The sequence below is a fragment of the Eutrigla gurnardus genome (assembly GCF_963514095.1).
Source record: "Eutrigla gurnardus genome assembly, chromosome: 3".
NCBI classification, from domain to species: domain Eukaryota; kingdom Metazoa; phylum Chordata; class Actinopteri; order Perciformes; family Triglidae; genus Eutrigla; species Eutrigla gurnardus.
In genome coordinates this window covers 7,500,284-7,519,626 of record NC_139917.1, presented here as the reverse complement: position 1 = coordinate 7,519,626, position 19,343 = coordinate 7,500,284, and the positions used below count along the sequence as shown (strand labels likewise).

The 19,343-nt window shown below is 41.9% G+C and overlaps 1 protein-coding gene across 1 annotated transcript in view; it reads left to right on the top strand.

Annotated features, from left to right (window-relative positions):
• dnhd1 (dynein heavy chain domain 1) overlaps nt 1–18,834 on the top strand; it is a gene marked incomplete at its 5' end in the record, with an annotated part of 37,015 nt that extends 18,181 nt beyond the window's left edge. Inside the window, 17 exons of the mRNA XM_084005508.1 lie at nt 1,101–1,215; nt 1,316–1,502; nt 2,861–3,050; nt 3,641–3,832; nt 4,024–4,401; nt 5,622–6,024; nt 7,396–7,494; nt 7,590–7,766; nt 8,281–8,459; nt 9,087–10,100; nt 10,819–10,993; nt 11,077–11,136; nt 11,384–11,609; nt 13,888–13,979; nt 14,060–14,209; nt 16,754–17,370; nt 18,304–18,834. Coding sequence (XP_083861634.1) covers nt 1,101–1,215; nt 1,316–1,502; nt 2,861–3,050; nt 3,641–3,832; nt 4,024–4,401; nt 5,622–6,024; nt 7,396–7,494; nt 7,590–7,766; nt 8,281–8,459; nt 9,087–10,100; nt 10,819–10,993; nt 11,077–11,136; nt 11,384–11,609; nt 13,888–13,979; nt 14,060–14,209; nt 16,754–17,370; nt 18,304–18,702 — 4,653 coding nt within the window. The 3' untranslated portion in view covers nt 18,703–18,834. The remainder of the gene's footprint in view (nt 1–1,100; nt 1,216–1,315; nt 1,503–2,860; nt 3,051–3,640; nt 3,833–4,023; nt 4,402–5,621; nt 6,025–7,395; nt 7,495–7,589; nt 7,767–8,280; nt 8,460–9,086; nt 10,101–10,818; nt 10,994–11,076; nt 11,137–11,383; nt 11,610–13,887; nt 13,980–14,059; nt 14,210–16,753; nt 17,371–18,303) is intronic.
• Nucleotides 18,835–19,343: the final 509 nt, after the last annotated feature.

Genomic DNA, 19,343 nt, shown 5'->3' with positions numbered 1-19,343 from the left:
CGGTCGTACACACACCAGCGTTGATAAATGCCACATGTTCCAAACCATCATTCTGGTGCATATTTGGGGTCATTTGCATTCGGAAACTCCCCCAATTAACCAGATAACAAAACATACGGTTAAGAACCACGTGAAAAATCCTTTATCCACTCACCAGGACTAAAAACCTTTCTTTTTTAAAAAATAATTTTAAATCAAATCAAACTTTATTTATAGAGCACTTTTCATACACCGGGTGTGCAGCAAGAAGTTAACTCATGCTCTTTTTGTGCTGTTCTTAAACCTGCTTTTATTTAGTTTTACTCTGTAGCACTTTGAGCTTGTTCTTAACAATGAAAAGTGCATTACAAAAATGTATTATTATAAATATTACATAGATTTTGACAACAATTAGAATACATGTCCATTCCTAACTACACAAAATTATGAAGTAAGTAATTATTAATCAAAGATACGGAATATATGTGGATGTTGTGATTGTTTAATGCATGCTGTGACACTCGCAATGCTTTCTATTTGCCCTTCTTCCCTTTTTCTACCACTAGATGCTCTGCGTAAGCATGGTCACAGCTGTGCCTATATTTATACACATTTACAAGTACAAGTACAAGTTGATAAATTCCACACTTTGAGTAGGAATGATCGTACGCATAAATGAGGGTCCTGACCCCCAAATGGTGGAACGAGCTCCACATCGACATCCGGACAGAAGAACGTCGACACATCTCCAGCCGCATGCTAAAAACACATGTCTTCAGACTGCACCTTGGTTAAGAAGATGGTTTATGTGTTTCAAAAAATTAAAATCCTTACATCCTGCACATACAGTATATGTAGCCCTCTGTAGTCTGGCTTACTTGAAGCTAATGTACTTTGTACCCTCATGGGTCAATGCACTTATTGGAAGTAGCTTTGGATAAAAGCTTCAGCTAAATAAAATGTAATCTGGTCATGTGCTCTCCTCCCTCTCCTCTTGGGGCGATCCACTGCACTTAATCCCACTCATCCTATTCTGATGTCTTTTTTTCATAAGTACAGGTTTTTAAATGTATAATTCAATCATGAGTAGTGGACCTAAATGTTTATCGTTTGTGATCAAGCCACAACTGACCAAGGCCCTGAGCTCCAGTTGCTGTGTGGAGGTGTACCAGCCTTGGTCCAGGCAGACTTTATTGGAAGTTGCTGCTCAGTGCCTCAAGACCAGTTCCCACATACGTGAGTCACACCACCAAAGTTAGCCTGTACTCACTTCTCTTTTACCATTGTTTACTGGTTGTGTTGTATACTAAGATATCTCCTTGTTCTTATTCTTTAGAGCAGAGAGAAGGCTCAGAGGCCAGCCTGTATGTGGCTATGGCAGGAATCCATCAATCTGCACGTCAGTATGCTTCTGTCCTTCTAAGAGCTCAGCCTTTCAGCGCTCAGACTTATCTGGAGTTCATTGCACACTTTGGTTCCCTCTGTGACCGTCTGCACAAACAACAGCAGAGCCAAGCCAACAGGTAGTTGTTCTTAAACTGGTGGTGGGATAAGTCTCTGTGTGTCTCCAGCAGGCATCAATATCAGGTTATGAAAAGTCAAGCCAAGTGCCTTAAACTTGCATTCTGTCTGCTGGCCACCAGGGGGCGACTCCTCTCTGATTGTATAGAAGTTTATGAGAAAATGAGCCTAATTCTATCTTGATTTATTATCTCAGTTAACATTGTAAACATGAGTTTATGGTCTCAATCTCTAGTTTCAAGTCTTCTTCAATCCAGCATTTTGTTCATTTAGTCAATTATGGTCCATTCAGAGTCAAACAGACCAGAAAGCAGGGGAGGATTCAGGGGCGGCAATACTTTAAGACAAGAATACAATACACACAAGATACAAGAGGACAACACGGACAATGCACTCCATATACAGTATATACCGAACAGTCAATACAATTGTTAAGTTATACAATTGTGTGTGTGTGTGTGTGTGGGAGTGCCTGATTGATGTACATGATTACAAAAACTACCCTTGCCACCACCAAGAATCCTACCAAAATGTGACTACAAACTAACAGTGTGGCATAGACCGTTGCCAACCGGGGTTCTTGCAGTGACACAGGTTGACCGTTCTCTTTTTTTTTGCTTTTATAAACACATTATTCACGTAACCAATTGACACGTCTTGGATATCCATGCGTACCCGGCTATGGCGCCTGAACCAAAGCCACAGTACTCCGTCAGCCTCTTCCAGCATGTCCCTCTCGGCCGCCTACTGTGAAGTATAACACAGCCCGTTAATCAACCCAGACCCCTACTCAGCGGCGTTGCTCCGCTAGCTGAGGCTGCTCCTGTGAGCCGTCCCCACACCTTCCTCCCCTGGGCTCTGCCAGGAAGCTCCAGAATGCCTCAGCAATGTAAATCTGGCAGGGCCACCCCGCTCCTTGTGTCAGATCCACCCGTCGCTCCGCCACAGTCCACATATTGTCATTTCCGTTCACTAGTTGCAAAAATTCCAAGATTGCGACAGACAAAATGACGAACTCGAGGCTTCAAAACCATAGTCCACAAACCAACGGGTCATGATGACTACGTTGACTTCTTATATACAGTCTATGGTCTCCAGTTTTTAATGTGTTGCTCATTATACTACCGTGAGCTACAGTGTCTGATAAAGTGGAATCAATGGATGGAATGGAAACAAAGAAATCATTCAATCCAATACAGCTGCAGCACAAACTATAACTGACAACAAAACTGTTACAACAAAACTAATAATGTGTTGCAGCACTGTTTAAGTGGATTGCAGTAGAATGTACAGGTCTATATATTTATATTTACTTGACACCCTATTGTGTCGGTGTGCAATAACTATTGTATTTTTTCAGAGTTGCCACGGTTCTGTCTCATTTGGATGTTATGAAGAACACAGCCATGCAGTACAAACAGCGTGAGAAGGAGCACCTTAGAGCCGCAGACCATCTGAGCAGCCTGCTCGAGGAAGTCCGGCACAAATGTGTTGAGGAGGAGAACAGGGTGCATCACTTTGAGGACCAGATAAATCATGTTCAGAAACAGGTAAATATGTTCCCTGTTTTATTAATATCAGCATATAAAATTAAAATATTATTACAATTGGTTGTAAATGCAGGAGGCGTTCATATGTTCTTCTGCACACGGAATTCTTTATTTTTCTAGTTTTATCTTCCAGGTCAGAAAGTTTGGCCCTTAACTCCTTCAACATTTTTATTCACTACATTCAAACACAGAATGTTCATCTCTATTGGGAATCGACTGCCTCTATTTTCTAATTGATATCATTCATAATTTCAGAGATATTTGATGTTTTACGGATGTTTTCCCATTCAAGCAGATTACGGCATCTTCAAAAAGTCCTCAATATTCACACTTTTTCAAGCATTTTTAAAGCTCATCTAGTCATTCACACTTCCAAATAGAAACTCCATTCAAACTGTGACACGTTCACAAAGATTAGGACTTTCTCACGTGAATTCAACTTTGTCACAGCATTTATACTTTTTGCACAGTCATAGTTCAATTATTTGTCACATAGCTTTTCAACAAACCCTACATTATTTACATCATTTAGCCAGTTTTTATATATTCCAGACATTATATAAAAAATGTTTTGTATCATATTTTTCCAGATGGGACCTGTGTTCGTGTCAGGCCTTGAGATTCTTAATTGCCTGAATCCATCTGACATTGAGGAGGTTCGCCACTACAGGGATCCACCTGATAGAGTGGTGAAAATCCTGGACGCCATTTGTTTGTTGTTTAATCGTCCACCAGGCTGGGAGAGTGCTAAGCAGCTTCTTGGACAATCCAACTTTTTCCAGGTGTGTGGAACAATATTTCTATTAGATTTATGTCATAAATATGGTTATAAGTCCACTCAGACTCTTTTTCTGGCAGACAGGTGACCACTTGCTCAGTGGACAGAGGCCCAAATGGAGCAGTTGTTCTGCATGCAGTGGCACACAAGGGTGTTTTGGGATTGCTTTCTTGCTAATATATGTATATCTTTCAGGAGTTGGAATTTTTTGACCGTTCCAATGTGACAGACGAACAGCTGCAGCAGCTCGGCCAGATAGTCCACAGTCCCCAGTTTGTGCCAGAGTCTGTGCTAGAGGTCAGCAAAGCCTGCGAGTCCCTGTGTCGATGGGTCCAGGCCGTGTACGAGTGCTGCTCTATGCGACACCTACGGTTGCTCAAAACTCAGCTGGAGGAGGCGGCCGACGAGACACGAGGTCAACTGCACCTGGTCAAGCTTCAGCTACAGCTGGTAGGAACAGAACTGGAGAAGGAAGTGGTGGCGCTGCACACAGCTGAGAGCTCCCGAAGAGAAGCTGCTGCAGCTGTAGGGCAGCTGGAGACACGTGTCACAAACTGGAGAGCAGCTGCTCAGGTACACGCACTTAAACATGCCACTTCAAGTTACTTTCATAACTCTTCATTAGTTATGAAACAGTCTCAATATGATCCCAATGCCTCTATATGACCTACATAAGTAGACAACATCGTTAGCGAGTAGGGCTGGATATCGTTTGATTCACATAACAATACCTTGACTTCAATACCAATACCACCATTTGAATGAAAACCTCCTGTTTATTATGTAAACATTCAGTTTTCTTGAAATGACAGTTGATAATCTTCACAGTCTGTCATTGTGAACAACGAGGTATTAGTTCATTTCACGGTTTCTTTAAATATTTATCAGTTGACTTTCCAAACATTTTTGATTCGTCCCTTTTTTCAATGCACAGGAACCTTTACACTTTTGCAAATATTAGATCCATCACACAGCACATACTTGAAAAGAAAAGAAGTCACTTTTAAAGCCGGTTGATCTGCTTCTAAGGTATAAACTACCGTACAGCACCAACAATTGGCACCATTTTCTGCAATTTTTTGTATACTGGAGAGGCCGACATAATTGATAAATGATGACACCCGTTGTATGATATCAGTGATTCTAAATAGTTATTCTTAATTTCACCGGTTTGGATTCCACAGAGAATCAGATGAAATCATGCAGGTTTACCAGAAATTCCTTCAGCTCAGACTCCAGCAGAGCCTTAGGAAACCACCAGTCCACCGTAGCCAGACCCAGACCTGGATTTGTGAAAGTAGAGAGCTCCTCCTCAGACCACGAGCAGAGCTTTCCTTTTCTTCGTTGTTCTTTGGACGAACGCCCACTCCATTCAAGGAAGATGGGGGGCCATTAGACTGTCCTTCTTGAGACAGTCTAATGGCTTTGTTTTGCGAGGTCTCATCTGGAGAGACAGGAGAAGGCCCCCCTCTTCACGACACAACTCTTGTTCCTGAGTTGTTTGTGTTTCATCCTCCGTGCATTAAACAAATTCATTCCTGAGAGTCGAGGAATCAAGGAGCTGTTGTTCCTACAACTGCATAGACTGTTTATGCCAGGGGGCTGTACAATGAGACCCAGACCATACCGTTGAGAGAGGATTTCTGAAGGGACTCTGGAGCTTTTGTTCACAGGGACCAAAATCAATACCTAATTAAGGTTCCTTGTAGTAGCTTTAATTTTGTCCTTGGGTTTTATTTTTTAACATTTGTATTTTTTATTTAAATGATTATGACTTCTCTCTTTTCCCTCAGGAGGCAGAGTTAAATTATCAAAACTTGCTAGGAGATGCCCTCATCCTGGCTGCAATCATCTCTTATTTAGGCCCCTTTGGGCCTGATATACGAACAGAACTGCTGAGCAAATGGAGGGAGCTATGTCAGACAGGAAGCATCAACATAAACCCTAAATGCCCTATAACCTCCCTGTTTACACACGCTGACGCTGCAACTTCTCAGCACCCTCTCAGTTTTCCTATTCATGTGTCTGAGAGGGTGCAGCTGCCTCTGAGCCAGGCATTTGGTTTGTCTCATGATGCTCCTTCTGCCCGAACGGTTGTGAAGCTGCTGCTGTGGGGCTGCAGCAGCGCCTGGGTTCGGTGCTGGCCCCTACTCGCAGACTCCCAGCAGCCTCTACATTTAAGCTGCCTCCACACAGGTAGGCCTTTATGCTGTGTTCACACCAAAACCCAAGCACATTTTGTCGCGATATTGCATGCAAGTCCTTGTTAATAAACTCAAATTTGCACAGGGTAATGCAAATGAGGCAAATACATGAAATTTCAGGAATCAGCAATGGAAGAAACATGTATTTTATCTGTCTTTGGTCTCCCAGAGGTCAAGATAGTAGCTCACATTAGTCCAGAGACCAGACCAGACTATGTGGAGAAAACTGTCTGTGGTCCAAACAACAAGGTCTCTGTCTTATTTATGTCTAGATGACCTTATTTGGAGTGTTGATGGAGCAGCTACGATGTTAGCGTAGCATAGCACTCATCAACCAGACTCCATTCAGAAAACAAGCATTTTAAAAGTAGTCAGCTTGTGGTCTTGCAGACAAACCTAACAAAGCATGACATCACACTTTTTACTGATCACCATCATTATGGAGTTATTTCAGCATCCTTTTCATCTGGTTATTAATATTAAATCACAGATAAATACTTTATTCTGGGTTCCTCCAGCTGTGGTAAACCAGCCCACGTGCATCTTGCTAGATCCAGTGAATCACAGCTTGGTGAAATCCACGAGCACCTCTGGATGATGTCATGAACCCAGACAGGACGGGGTTTGGTTCCCTGGTGGATCTGGGACTTCAACATGTACAAAGCAGCAATAGTGGAGATTTCAGGTGTGATGGAGGAAACCTGGTTGGGGTCTAGGGCCCCCCTCCTCTCTAGAGTGTCTCCTGCGAGTGACGTGAATAAACACAAATTATTCTGTGGTCAAACTAGTGTGAGTAACGCAGGGCAAACATTTGCTTCATGTTTGGTGTGAACACACCTTTTGATTCCCAAAGCAACTTACCTTACCTTGGCTTGTTTGAATCACTTCATCTTTCATTCTATAACATATCAGAAATAACGGATGGATGCTGAAAAGCTGACGCTATGAATTGCTGTTTTTTTTTAATGTCCAAAAGTTTAAATGACAATTACATGTGGAATACAATGCTGCATAGGAAAGAAAGTTTAAACGGAGTTTGCAAATGTGTGAAGTGATGTGGAAGTAGATAGCAGTTGAAATATACATGAAATTGCATGAATGTGTCAAGTCAACTTTGAACATTTGTCCAATCATTTTAATGGGGAAGATTTCACGGAAAACTTGGAATATTTCTGATTGTGTTATAGGTATGAACGAGAGAAGTAATAGCAAACCTGTTCTAATTGAGCTGACCATTTTCATGTTGGAATGAAATGAAACATTTGGAAGAATAATCCTAATCTTATAAATTGAATGTGAAAAACAGCATTCACACCAATCATCTTACAATTTAAAACCAGTTCAATATGTGTGCACTCTGCAGGAGAGAATGCCAAGCTTGAGAAGGAGACAGAATGTGGGCTGGTGGTTTGTGCTGATGATCCAGAACTGCTGGACAAGCTGGACCAGGCTGCAGAGGAAGGTAGAAAAACAATAGAAGAATAGTTCCTTTGAGCAATCTCTAACAGTTACAGTGTCCCTTTCAGCCAGAACTCCTTCTGATGTTTTGTTTTGCAGGTTTGAAAGTCCTGGTAACTCACCTGGAACGTGCGACTCCCAGTCCACAGTTTCTGGCTAGACTGGTCCGCTCTGCTGGATGTTGCCTTCCAGGGTTCAAACAACAGCTTCAGCCAACCCACCCTGATTTCTGCCTCTTCCTCAGCACCCATCTGCCTGCCCAACTGCTTCACACTGGTGAGAAGATTTGTCAATAGAGCTGTCTCTGTTAACGTTGCTCACTAGGTGTGTTATGTTGCAGAAGTGCAGGCCTTTCAAATTAATTCTTTATCCCAGTACAATAAGGAGTGTATTTGTTCCCGAGTATTACGAGATGGCTCCCTACTGCCCTGGCTCTTGACAAAGCTTTCACGGCTGTCTTCATGGAATACGCTATTGTCTAACAAGCGTTGCATTCAGTAGATTTTTGTCGTTTGGGAATGGGAGAAACTCCCAAAAAAGATTAAATATTGACACCATGAAGACACGCCGCTACACTGCACATGATCATGATGGTAGCACCTCAGTCTCATTTTGAGACAGGAAAAACCCTATTGGTGATACAGAGATATACTAATAATGTTTAAGATAATGAGATACAGTATTAGGACAGTTTGTAATACTCTCCACATAAGGAGTTAGAGGGGAATTAAATGGATGCTCTTGTAAATCATCTGAAAGCAATGCTTCACTTCCTGCTTTTGCTCTGTAGACATCCATCCGTCCATCTTGGCTCAGGTCTGCGTGGTCGACCTCTCTCTGAGCTCAGACGAGATCCAGGAGCTGATGCTGACACAGCTGCTGCAGTCTGAGCGTAAAACGCTGCTGAGTCGACACTTGCAGTTCCAGAATGATAAGCAGTTGCTGCAGGAGAGACTGATGGCAGAAGAGGTGACGAGCCCACTGCTTACACTGCTTCTGTTTGTTCTCCAGTCTCATAGGATGCACTGAATGAAATGTCTTGTTGATCAAACAAAACTGCATGGTTCAAAGAGTGTTTGAGACTCACTTCTCTTGCTTTGCTGAGTGTGGTATAGCCATGGCTAGTCAGCATTTGTTTATGGAATTTATAACATGTCCATAGAGCAGTGCAGTGACACATCTCGCTGCCTTTGGCAGCTTGCATTGACTTCTTCTTCTGAAGAGTTGTACTTCATGCTCAGCTCCACTCCACTAGCTTTGTTTGAGGGCGTGCCAGTCTAGCTGCTTTGAAGCAGTTACGTGAGTAACACCTAATGGGCATGAACTTTAGGCTTTGACCTAGACCTTTTACCTAAACAGGAACGAAGCAGAAATAATAAGTAATAGTATTGTGATCATATCATGAAGCGTCTGGTCATGTCCAACCCTAGTGGAGAACATGTGGACTCTAACATGATGAGGATACTGTACACTATCTTTGAACCGACCTTTTGTGAAAATATTTTCTACCTTTAAGTTAAGTCCTTTTAGCTGACCATTTGTCTGCTGCTGTTGGAGCTGCTTTACATCCGTGAACTGTACTCTATCTTGTCTCAGGATGCTCTGATGGACTACATCCTGCAGTCTAACACCTCACTGCTGCAGGACCCGGCTTTTCTCCCCCGTGTGGCCGTTTGTGAAGATGCAGTGAAGAGGCTGCAGGCTGAGATCCTGCAGCTGAGTGAGGAGCTGGAGCACCACAAGTCCCTGCTGGCACCATTCCGCCCATTGGTGAGGCTGGCTGAAGCTTTCTACCAAGCTCTGCAGGAGGTGTCCCGCCTCTCCTCCACCTACTACTTCTCCCTACGCTGCTTCATCACAGTTATACAAGAGGCCTTCATTGTGAAGGACAGACCATTAGTGTCAGGCACCAATTGGAAAGTGCCAGGGGGTGTAATAGCAGAGGTCATCAACCGGATGGTCGCTCAACTGCTGGTTCAGTACAGGCCCTGTCTCTTGAAGAGCCATGTCCCTGTTCTGGAGCTGCTGCTGTCTGTGGCTCTGCTCCAACACAACCAGCTCTGCTCCGAGGCTGAGAGGGTGGCGTTCCTCAGGGGCCTTCAACACATACAACATCCTGTCTCTAACCCTGCCGTCTTACAGTCCACTAGCGCTCTGCCCAGCTGGATACCCCTGCATATCCTCCCAGAGCTCCTCTGCTTGGAAGAGATCCCAGTCTTCAGAGGGCTGATTGCATCTCTCTCCACTTGCCCTGTTCAGTGGCAGGAATACCTGCACCTCCCTTCCTCCACTGTAGTGGGCGCTGTTCCCTGTCACTCTCACCGCCATCTGTCCCTGTTTCAGCGAGCGCTCCTCTGGAAGACGTTGCTCCCGAGCTGCCTGGAGGGACTGGCTAAGGCTTTGGCCGCCTACCACCTCTGTCTGCCTGGACAGGCAGCAGGGACCCTGGCCCCTCACACTGGGAACCCAGAGGCCCTCTCACGCTGTCTGATCAAACATGATGGGCCCATCATCCTGACATTGGACACTCAAAGAGGAGAAACGTGGAAAAGCATTCAGCCTCTTGGTTTAATAAACAGCTTGGCCCACCGTGCAGCAGGAACAAATCAGGTAACTCACATCTGGGTTCTAGTTCAAAGCTGTACTCACTGAATATCTTTGCAACGCTTTATACACCACCAAGTCATTCTACTGTTAAATAATGAAATGATCATTCATCTTTACTGATTATTATTAATGCTGTCATTTCTGATATTCTATCAGTAGTTTGTGAACTCTATATGGTATTATAGGTGATCTTCTTCTTCTCTGTTAGAGCAACAAACCCTTGACTGCTGCAACTTTCATGATATTCAATTCAAGATGCTGCCTAAATGTGCTCTTGTGCTGGTGGTTATGTAGTGTTTTGTAATCGAAAAAGTTGCAAATTGATTAATTCCATCTAGATAATATTTATAGACCGTTTACAAACCAGTTATTTACCATCAACAAAGTATAACAAATATCTCATACATTTAAATATATTAATGTATTGTGTAATGTATTAACATGTATTAACATTACATACATAGATTGGCCACACACTACAGGAAGTGATTAATGTGTGCAACCAATTGTTAAGCATCAGCATCAACTATAGAATCTCTAAGAATTTGTATATATATATATATATATATATATACAGTATATAACCCCCCCCCCCCCCCCCCCCCATGACCCTGAATACAGGATAAGCGGTAGACAATGGATGGATGAAGTTTAGTGAACTGCTGTATTAGTTTGCTCTTTATGAATGATGGTTATTATCAAGTGTAATTGATTGTTTTAGGTTGAGGTGAAGGTGGTTTCTTGCGGTGCACCATGTGACACTGATGTCATCCTCTCAATGCTGGACCAAGCTGTTAACGACGGCCACTGGTTGGTTTTTAACAACTGTCACCTCTTGGAACGCTGGAATGATAAAGTTGTGGCTCACCTCAGTCAGCTGATCTCTGCTTCCAGAGGTAGGTGGTCAATCAGACCATTAACACATGAATAGAAAGCCACTTTTCCTATTCATGTCTCTGTCTGCTTACCTGTCCCACAGAGGAGCAACGCTTCAGGTTGTGGTTTATAACTCAAGAATCTGCATCACGCTCCATACCAGGTACATGACATGTTTCCATCCCAAAGATGAAGCAGTCTTTCTTATTCACTACTGCCACCAGCAGGTGCCAAGCTGCTACTATTGTTCAACTTTCCACAAACAGAATAACATATCCGTTTTATCAGTTGAAGCAATCTCACAATCTTCAACATGATTGTTCCTAATTCTCATTTATTGATCTGGGTAAAGCAATCATCTTGTTTGTCATATGATTTAATGCTAATTATTATGTTATATTATTGAACAGATGTGGTGCGAGCGTGTGCCCTGCCTCTGGTCTGTGACTCTCCCTGGGATCTGAAGGAGGAGCTAAGCTCTTCCTTGCAACAGCTGGGATCCGTCATGCGCTGTCAATCACTGTCTGCTGTCACAGCAGACGACATGGAGCTCCTCCACTGCTGCGCCGTCTTCCACTCGGTGTTACTGCAGAGACAGACTTTTAAACACTTAGGCCAAGGGAGGATCTACGGCTGGTAAGGAAATGCACCCATGTGCTTTATTCTGATGTTAATGTGGGCAGAGAGATCATATATATTACACTATAGGTTATGATCATATATATTACACTATAGGTGATGATCATTTATATTACACTATAGGTTATGATCATATATATTACACTATAGGTTATGATCATTTATATTACACTATAGGTGATGATCATATATATTACACTATAGGTGATGGTCATATATATTACACTATAGGTTATGATCATATATATTACACTATAGGTGATGGTCATATATATTACACTATAGGTTATGATCATTTATATTACACTATAGGTGATGGTCATATATATTACACTATAGGTTATGATCATTTATATTACACTATAGGTGATGGTCATATATATTACACTATAGGTGATGGTCATATATATTACACTATAGGTTATGATCATTTATATTACACTATAGGTGATGGTCATATATATTACACTATAGGTTATGATCATATATATTACACTATAGGTGATGGTCATATATATTACACTATAGGTTATGATCATTTATATTACACTATAGGTGTAATATCAGGTGTAACATCACCACCTACCAGAAAAACTCAAATGAGATTTCAATAAATATTTATTACAAAAATAGCATATATAGAATTCTATTCATAGTCCCCTATGTAGTCCTCCTCATAGTTCTCTATATAGTCATCTTCATAGTTCTCTATATAGTTCTCTGCATAGTTCTCTATATAGTCCTCTTCATAGTTCTCTATATGGTCCTCTTCATAGTTCTCTATATAGTCATCTTCATAGTTCTCTATATAGACATCTTCATAGTTCTCTATGTAGACATCTTCATAGTTCTCTATATAGACATCTTCATAGTTCTCTATGTAGACATCTTCATAGTTCTCTATATAGACATCTTCATAGTTCTCTATACAGACATCTTCATAGTTCTCTATACAGACATCTTCATAGTTCTCTATGTAGACATCTTCATAGTTCTCTATATAGACATCTTCATAGTTCTCTATATGGTCCTCTTCATAGTTCTCTATATAGTCATCTTCATAGATCTCTATATAGTCCTCCTCATAGTTCTCTATATGGTCCTCTTCATAGTTCTCTATATAGTCATCTTCATAGTTCTCTATATAGTCCTCTTCATAGTTCTCTATATGGTCCTCTTCATAGTTCTCTATATAGTCATCTTCATAGTTCTCTATATAGACATCTTCATAGTTCTCTATGTAGACATCTTCATAGTTCTCTATGTAGTCCTCCTTATAGTTCTCTATATAGACATCTTCATAGTTCTCTATATAGACATCTTCATAGTTATCTATGTAGACATCTTCATAGTTCTCTATATAGACATCTTCATAGTTCTCTATATAGACATCTTCATAGTTCTCTATGTAGTCATCTTCATAGTTCTCTATATAGACATCTTCATAGTTCTCTATGTAGACATCTTCATAGTTCTCTATATAGACATCTTCATAGTTCTCTATGTAGACATCTTCATAGTTCTCTATATAGACATCTTCATAGTTCTCTATATAGACATCTTCATAGTTCTCTATATAGACATCTTCATAGTTCTCTATGTAGACATCTTCATAGTTCTCTATATAGACATCTTCATAGTTCTCTATGTAGACATCTTCATAGTTCTCTATATAGACATCTTCATAGTTCTCTATATAGACATCTTCATAGTTCTCTATGTAGTCATCTTCATAGTTCTCTATGTAGTCCTCCTTATAGTTCTCTATATAGACATCTTCATAGTTCTCTATATAGTCATCTTCATAGTTCTCTATATAGTCATCTTCATAGTTCTCTATATAGTCATCTTCATAGTTCTCTATATAGTCCTCTTCATAGTTCTCTATATAGACATCTTCATAGTTCTCTATATAGTCATCTTCATAGTTCTCTATATAGTCATCTTCATAGTTCTCTATATAGTCATCTTCATAGTTCTCTATATAGACATCTTCATAGTTCTCTATATAGTCCTCTTCATAGTTCTCTATGTAGTCCTCTTCATAGTTCTCTATATAGTCCTCTTCATAATTCTCTATGTAGTCCTCCTTATAGTTCTCCATGGAGTTCTCCATACACAACTCCCTGTATAGCGAGAAGGGAGCTGTGAATGAGTGAGTGATTCAAGACACAGCCCAGTTCTCAGTATATTCAAACCTTGCTACACTGGAGACTGGATGTGTCAGGATGGAGGGGTTCATGCTGGTGCATTGTTGGTTGTTTCTGTTTCAAAGGAGTGAGGAAGACCTCCTGGCTTTGGTGGATGCCCACTTTTCCGCCGCTAGTCTCTGCCAGGACAAGGCCCAGGCTTTACAGTATATAGCAGGTGAGGTACCATTAGCATATCCAACCATCCCTTTACTTCACTGACTAAATTATTTAACCGGCTGACCTTTTCATTCACAGTCAATCTAGTACATGGAGGTCACGTATTAGACTCTGCAGATCTAGAAGTGGTGGAAGGTGTCGCCAAAACCTGCTTCAGCAGAGCGTCACCTCTGTTGGGAAGTGGACCACACATCCTCTCAGATATTACCAGCAGTCCTGGCCACTTTGGTAAGCTACTATACATCTTACACGCTAATTGATGAAAGAATTGAGAAATGGATCGTGCAAAGAGTTTTTCTTCACTCCTGCATTTTAAACATACCTGAAGCTACGATGTCGAGCAGGTTAAATTATTACAGCATTAAAATGAGGCAACATTATCAATAAGCATTACAGACAAGTATTATTTCTATCAAAGTACAATGGACCTCATTTCCCAATATCCTCCGTTTTTTTCTTCAATTTATTCATAAGAGAGTTCCTAATAAAAGTCTGCGTCAGATTCATAACGTGTTCTTAAACCCGTTAATTGTTGGTATCTGTGTTCTTATGATGATGAATCCCACTGTGCTCACTGCCAGTTGATCCTAATTAGCAGGTCATAAACAGCCAGGAGACTTTGTGACGACAGAAAGCTGAAATGCTCAAATAAAGTCTAAACAGCTTGGAGACCAGGACTCCAAATGTAAAACACCTTCAATAATTCAGAAGTGGAGATTCTCCTGCAGGAAGTGAACGCCACATGAGCTCTCATAGTAGCATCCAGTTGTAGATATCAATTATTAAATGCTATTACTCTGTTGAAGTGTTCGTGTAAGGTTTGTTTATTTGAACAGGAATAATACTTTGTAAAGTATAGTGGCAACCTCTTATAGTGATCAGGTTCATCTGCCTCAGATTCATTACTATAAGCGAATGATTATTATTAAGTAATACATTTACATTTTTATTAAATTTTTCTCACTCTCTTGTTGACATTTATATATGTATTATATGAAATGAAAGTGTTAAAGTAATGAAAGAGACAGCTTACCTATTTATTACATTTCATTGAGTGTTTTATATGTTTACAAAAAATAAAACAAATGAACACTAAGTGGATTACTGAGAAATGTATCTATGAGAAAATTATTGAAACAGCCTTGAGTGATTCTGTCCCAAGCTTTTAGATTCATATGTATTCACTGTAACCTTGATCTCTATGAGCACTTTCCACTATAATGAAAATAATAATTTAAACTTTAATAAATTATAATAAAAAAAAATGAATAAATAAAAATATTGTTATTTAAATCCTATATTATACAACTTTAGGACAGAATAAAAAACAGTTTTGAAAAAACATGTGAGCACTCAAAACTGTGTTCATGAGTGTGGGTAGATTCTTTTCCTGCCTAAGAACAAATTAGTGAATGTCAGACTGAAAACTGTGTTTTAAAGGAGAAATCCGGTCATTTTTGACCCCATTTTTGTTGTCCCCAGGGTCATCCCGACTTATTAAAAGCAAAAAACCAGACAAAAATTGACGTTGCCTAGCCCGAGATCTGTACCTGCCTGGCAGCCTTCCAGACTCGCTCCAATGCTAACCCATTGGGGCAACTTTTATCTGCTTTCCTGGGCCTCAGAAAACAATTCCAAGACCTATGCAACACAGGTTGGGTCCGTACGAGACACCACGGCGCTCGTTTAGCTCAAATAGTGTTGCAAAACGACATAAATATGTGTGTTTTAGCATGAAGTTACTCACCTCAAATCACCCCGTAGACATTAGCAGTAGATAGCCGAACGGCGCTCGTCCCTCCCAGTCACCGCAGAAACGAAAACGTTTTCCTCGTAGTTTTTGTATCCATAAAGAAACGATCGAGCAGTGCAGTCGACATGTCCATAATAAATCCATGAAGCTGTTATGTCCATATGTATGACTATGTTACAACATAGCAACGACTGCTTACAGCTAAACAGCAGCCCGTAGCCAAAACAATGCAAGTCTCGGGCAAGTTCCCGTCTTGAGATCGAGCAAGAGCCTCCAAAGCTAGCTAGCTACTACTTGCCATTCTCGCTGTTTTTCGACTCCAGGTGTTCTCAAAGTGACCCTCGCTAGACTGTCCAAGATTTGTCACTGTATTGGCTTGAAAACAGCTCCAGAGTGAGGACGTCGGGAGATGGCAGTGACGGCAGTCGGCAGACGGAAACTTGCGCGAGACTTGCATTGTTTTGGCTACGGGCTGCTGTTTAGCTGTAAGCAGTCGTTGCTATGTTGTAACATAGTCATACATATGGACATAACAGCTTCATGGATTTATTACGGACAGGACGACTGCACCGCACGATCGTTTCTTTATGGATACAAAATCAAAACTACGAGGAAAACGTTTTCGTTTCTGCGGTGACTGGGAGGGACGAGCGCCGCTCGGCTATCTACTGCTAATGTCTACAGGGTGATTTGAGGTGAGTACCTCCATGCAAAACACACATATTTATGTCGTTTCGCCACACTATTTTAGCTAAACGAGCGCCGTCGTGTCTCTTACGGACCCAACCTGTGTTGCATAGGTCTTGGAATTATTTTCTGAGGCCCAGGAAAGCAGATAAAACTTGCCCCAATGGGTTAGCATTGGAGCGAGCCTGGAAGTTTTTTGCTTTTAATAAGTCAGGATGACCCTGGGGACAACGAAAATGGGGTCAAAAATCACCGGATTACTCCTTTAAGAGGAACGTTCTTCTTGAGACTAGTTTAGGCTGATTTACTGATGTCCTGATTCATGTCCTCAGATTCATCAGAACTACTGCACATGTTGGATCAGGGTCTTCAAGATCCAGCGAACATCACTGACCCCCATGTGATGGGCTTCAGTGCAGATGTGGCGGCTGAAATGATCAAGATCAAAAGCCACGATTTGAACAGACTACTGCAGGCCTCCCAGACTCCTGTAGGGGCAGCGAGGAGTCTCCACATACCGTACAACCAGGCCGCCACCCTGCCAGCCTACAGCCACACCAGAGACAGACTGCAGGCTCTCAACAATTACCTCGCACACAAGAACCTCAGCACAGGAGCTCTTCCTCGTAGTCATTTCCTGTGTCACTTCCTCCAGGCTGAGTGGGAGGATCTCATCGAGTTGGTGTCCTCGCTGCTCTCACAGCTCCAGCAGCCTGGTCAATTCCGCGTGCCGACATTTGCTTCCCTCCTCAAGCTGACCAGCTTGTCTCGCCTAGAGAGAAGGGCGGAGCTGCTCAGCTCTTATCTCTGGCACCAAAACACTTCAGATCCTCCCAGTGCATATCGGCCATCTGCTTTCAAAAATGCCAGAGGCTTTCTGGTGGCAGTGATGAGAGAGGCTGCCCGAGTAAATTGCAAATACATCAGTGATATAGCCCTGCATCTTCAGGTTAAATATACTAAAGGTGTGTTCACACTGAACGCAATGCAAATTTTCACCTTGCGAGCAGGATCATTTGTGTTTGTCGTGGGATCATCATCAGGAGGGGGGTCTAACTTCCATGTAGACATCAACAAGGTTTCAATCATGTCAATCCATCACGGCTGAAATCTCCACTATTGCTGCTTTGTACATGTTGAAGTCCCAGATCCACTAGGAAACCAAACACCGTCCTGTCTGGGTTCATGACATCATCAAGAGCTGCAAGACCCACGTGGGCTGGTTTACCACAGCTGGAGGAACCCAGAATAAACTATTTATCTGTGATTTAATATCAATAACCAGATGAAAAGGTTGCTGAAATAACTCCATATTGATGGTGATCAGTAAAAAGTGTGATGTCATGCTTTGTTAGGTCTGTCTGCAAGACCACAACCTGACTACTTTTAAAACACTTGTTTTCTGAATGGAGTCTGGTTGATGAGTGCTATGCTACGCTAACATCGTAGCAGCTCCATCAACACTCCAAATAAGGTCATCTAGTCAAAAATCTGGCAGAGAACTTGTTGTTTGGACCACAGACAGTCTCTGGTTTCTCCACATAGTCTGGTCTGGTCTCTGGACTAATGTGAGCTACTATCTTAGACATCTGGGGGACCAGCAGCATCATTAGGACAGCAGGAGAATCTCAATGCTGATAGGCTTTTGCGACCCAGCGTCACACAAATATTCTGTGAATGAAGCAAATGTTTCGTATTCGTCACATTTGCGTTGCATGACTCACATCATTCACTTCGCTTTGAATTCATAGGACTAGGCTTAAAATGAGCTTTGCGTTTGGTGTGAACAGTATTATAATGAAATAGCTGTTCATATTTTCAAATGAGGAAGAATATATGTAATTTCCTGCTATTTCTCTCTGTGTGCTTCTCTAACCTCCAGGTTCTGAGTGAGACTACATACCCTCCCTCACTCCCCCTGGACGCTGTGTATCTATGTGGCCTGCAGCTGATAGGGGCATCGTGGGATACACAGCTAGGAGCCCTGCAGGACGCCGTTCCTCTGCAGCCATGCTCGCTGCCCCTTGTTTGTGTCAGGGCTCAAGTCAGGAGCACAAATACCGCCACCGATACCTTCCCTGGTAGAAGGTCACATTTAAATGGCGCTTCTCCCTTGACTCCCCCCCAGGCGCCCCTCTATTACTGCCCGCTGTACCTCGACGGAGAGACTGGAATCAGTGGATTGGCAGATGTTAACATCCTCACTACCTTTCCCCTTCCCACCCAGATAAACCCTGTGTTGTGTAGCTTGAGAAGGGTGAGGCTAGTGAGTGAGCTCTGACTCAACGACCTGGTGTTAGCTACTGTGTCCCTCGAGACCGACACATTAAATCCACTTGTCATTAACAGCTGTTCACAGTAATTCATCTGACTTTCTTCTGTGTAAAATGCCTCTTCATAAATGATGATTTGTAAGGATTTCCATTAAAAATGTTTACACGTTGTCATAATTTGTCGGTTTGTTGGTGAGGCCGGCTGCACACACACAGCCAACAGGTTGCAGCTGGTTTACAGCTGGTTACAGTCCCAGCTATATGCAATACTTGAGCGATGAGCAGTTACAAGATGGATGAGAAATCAATTCCTTCTTGCTGATTGGACCGCTGAATAGTGTGCGGGCTTAGAATGTAGCGCGATACAGAGCTACAGATGTCTGTGACTTTTCAGTTTGTTTGATGGATGATGTCATATTATTGGATGGTGCTAGCCTATGTCACCACACATCATATTTTGGCACATGATTGAATAGAATGGATAAAAAATAATTGCACGTATGATTAAATAGACTGTGCACTTTATGGCCGCAGATGTGATCTCAGGCATTTTTCATTTTGTATCAACTTTACAGTTTTTCTCAGTCGCTTTGGTTCTCGAATCATCCTCGACATTTGCAAAACAGTACATGCATTTCTCAAAACAATG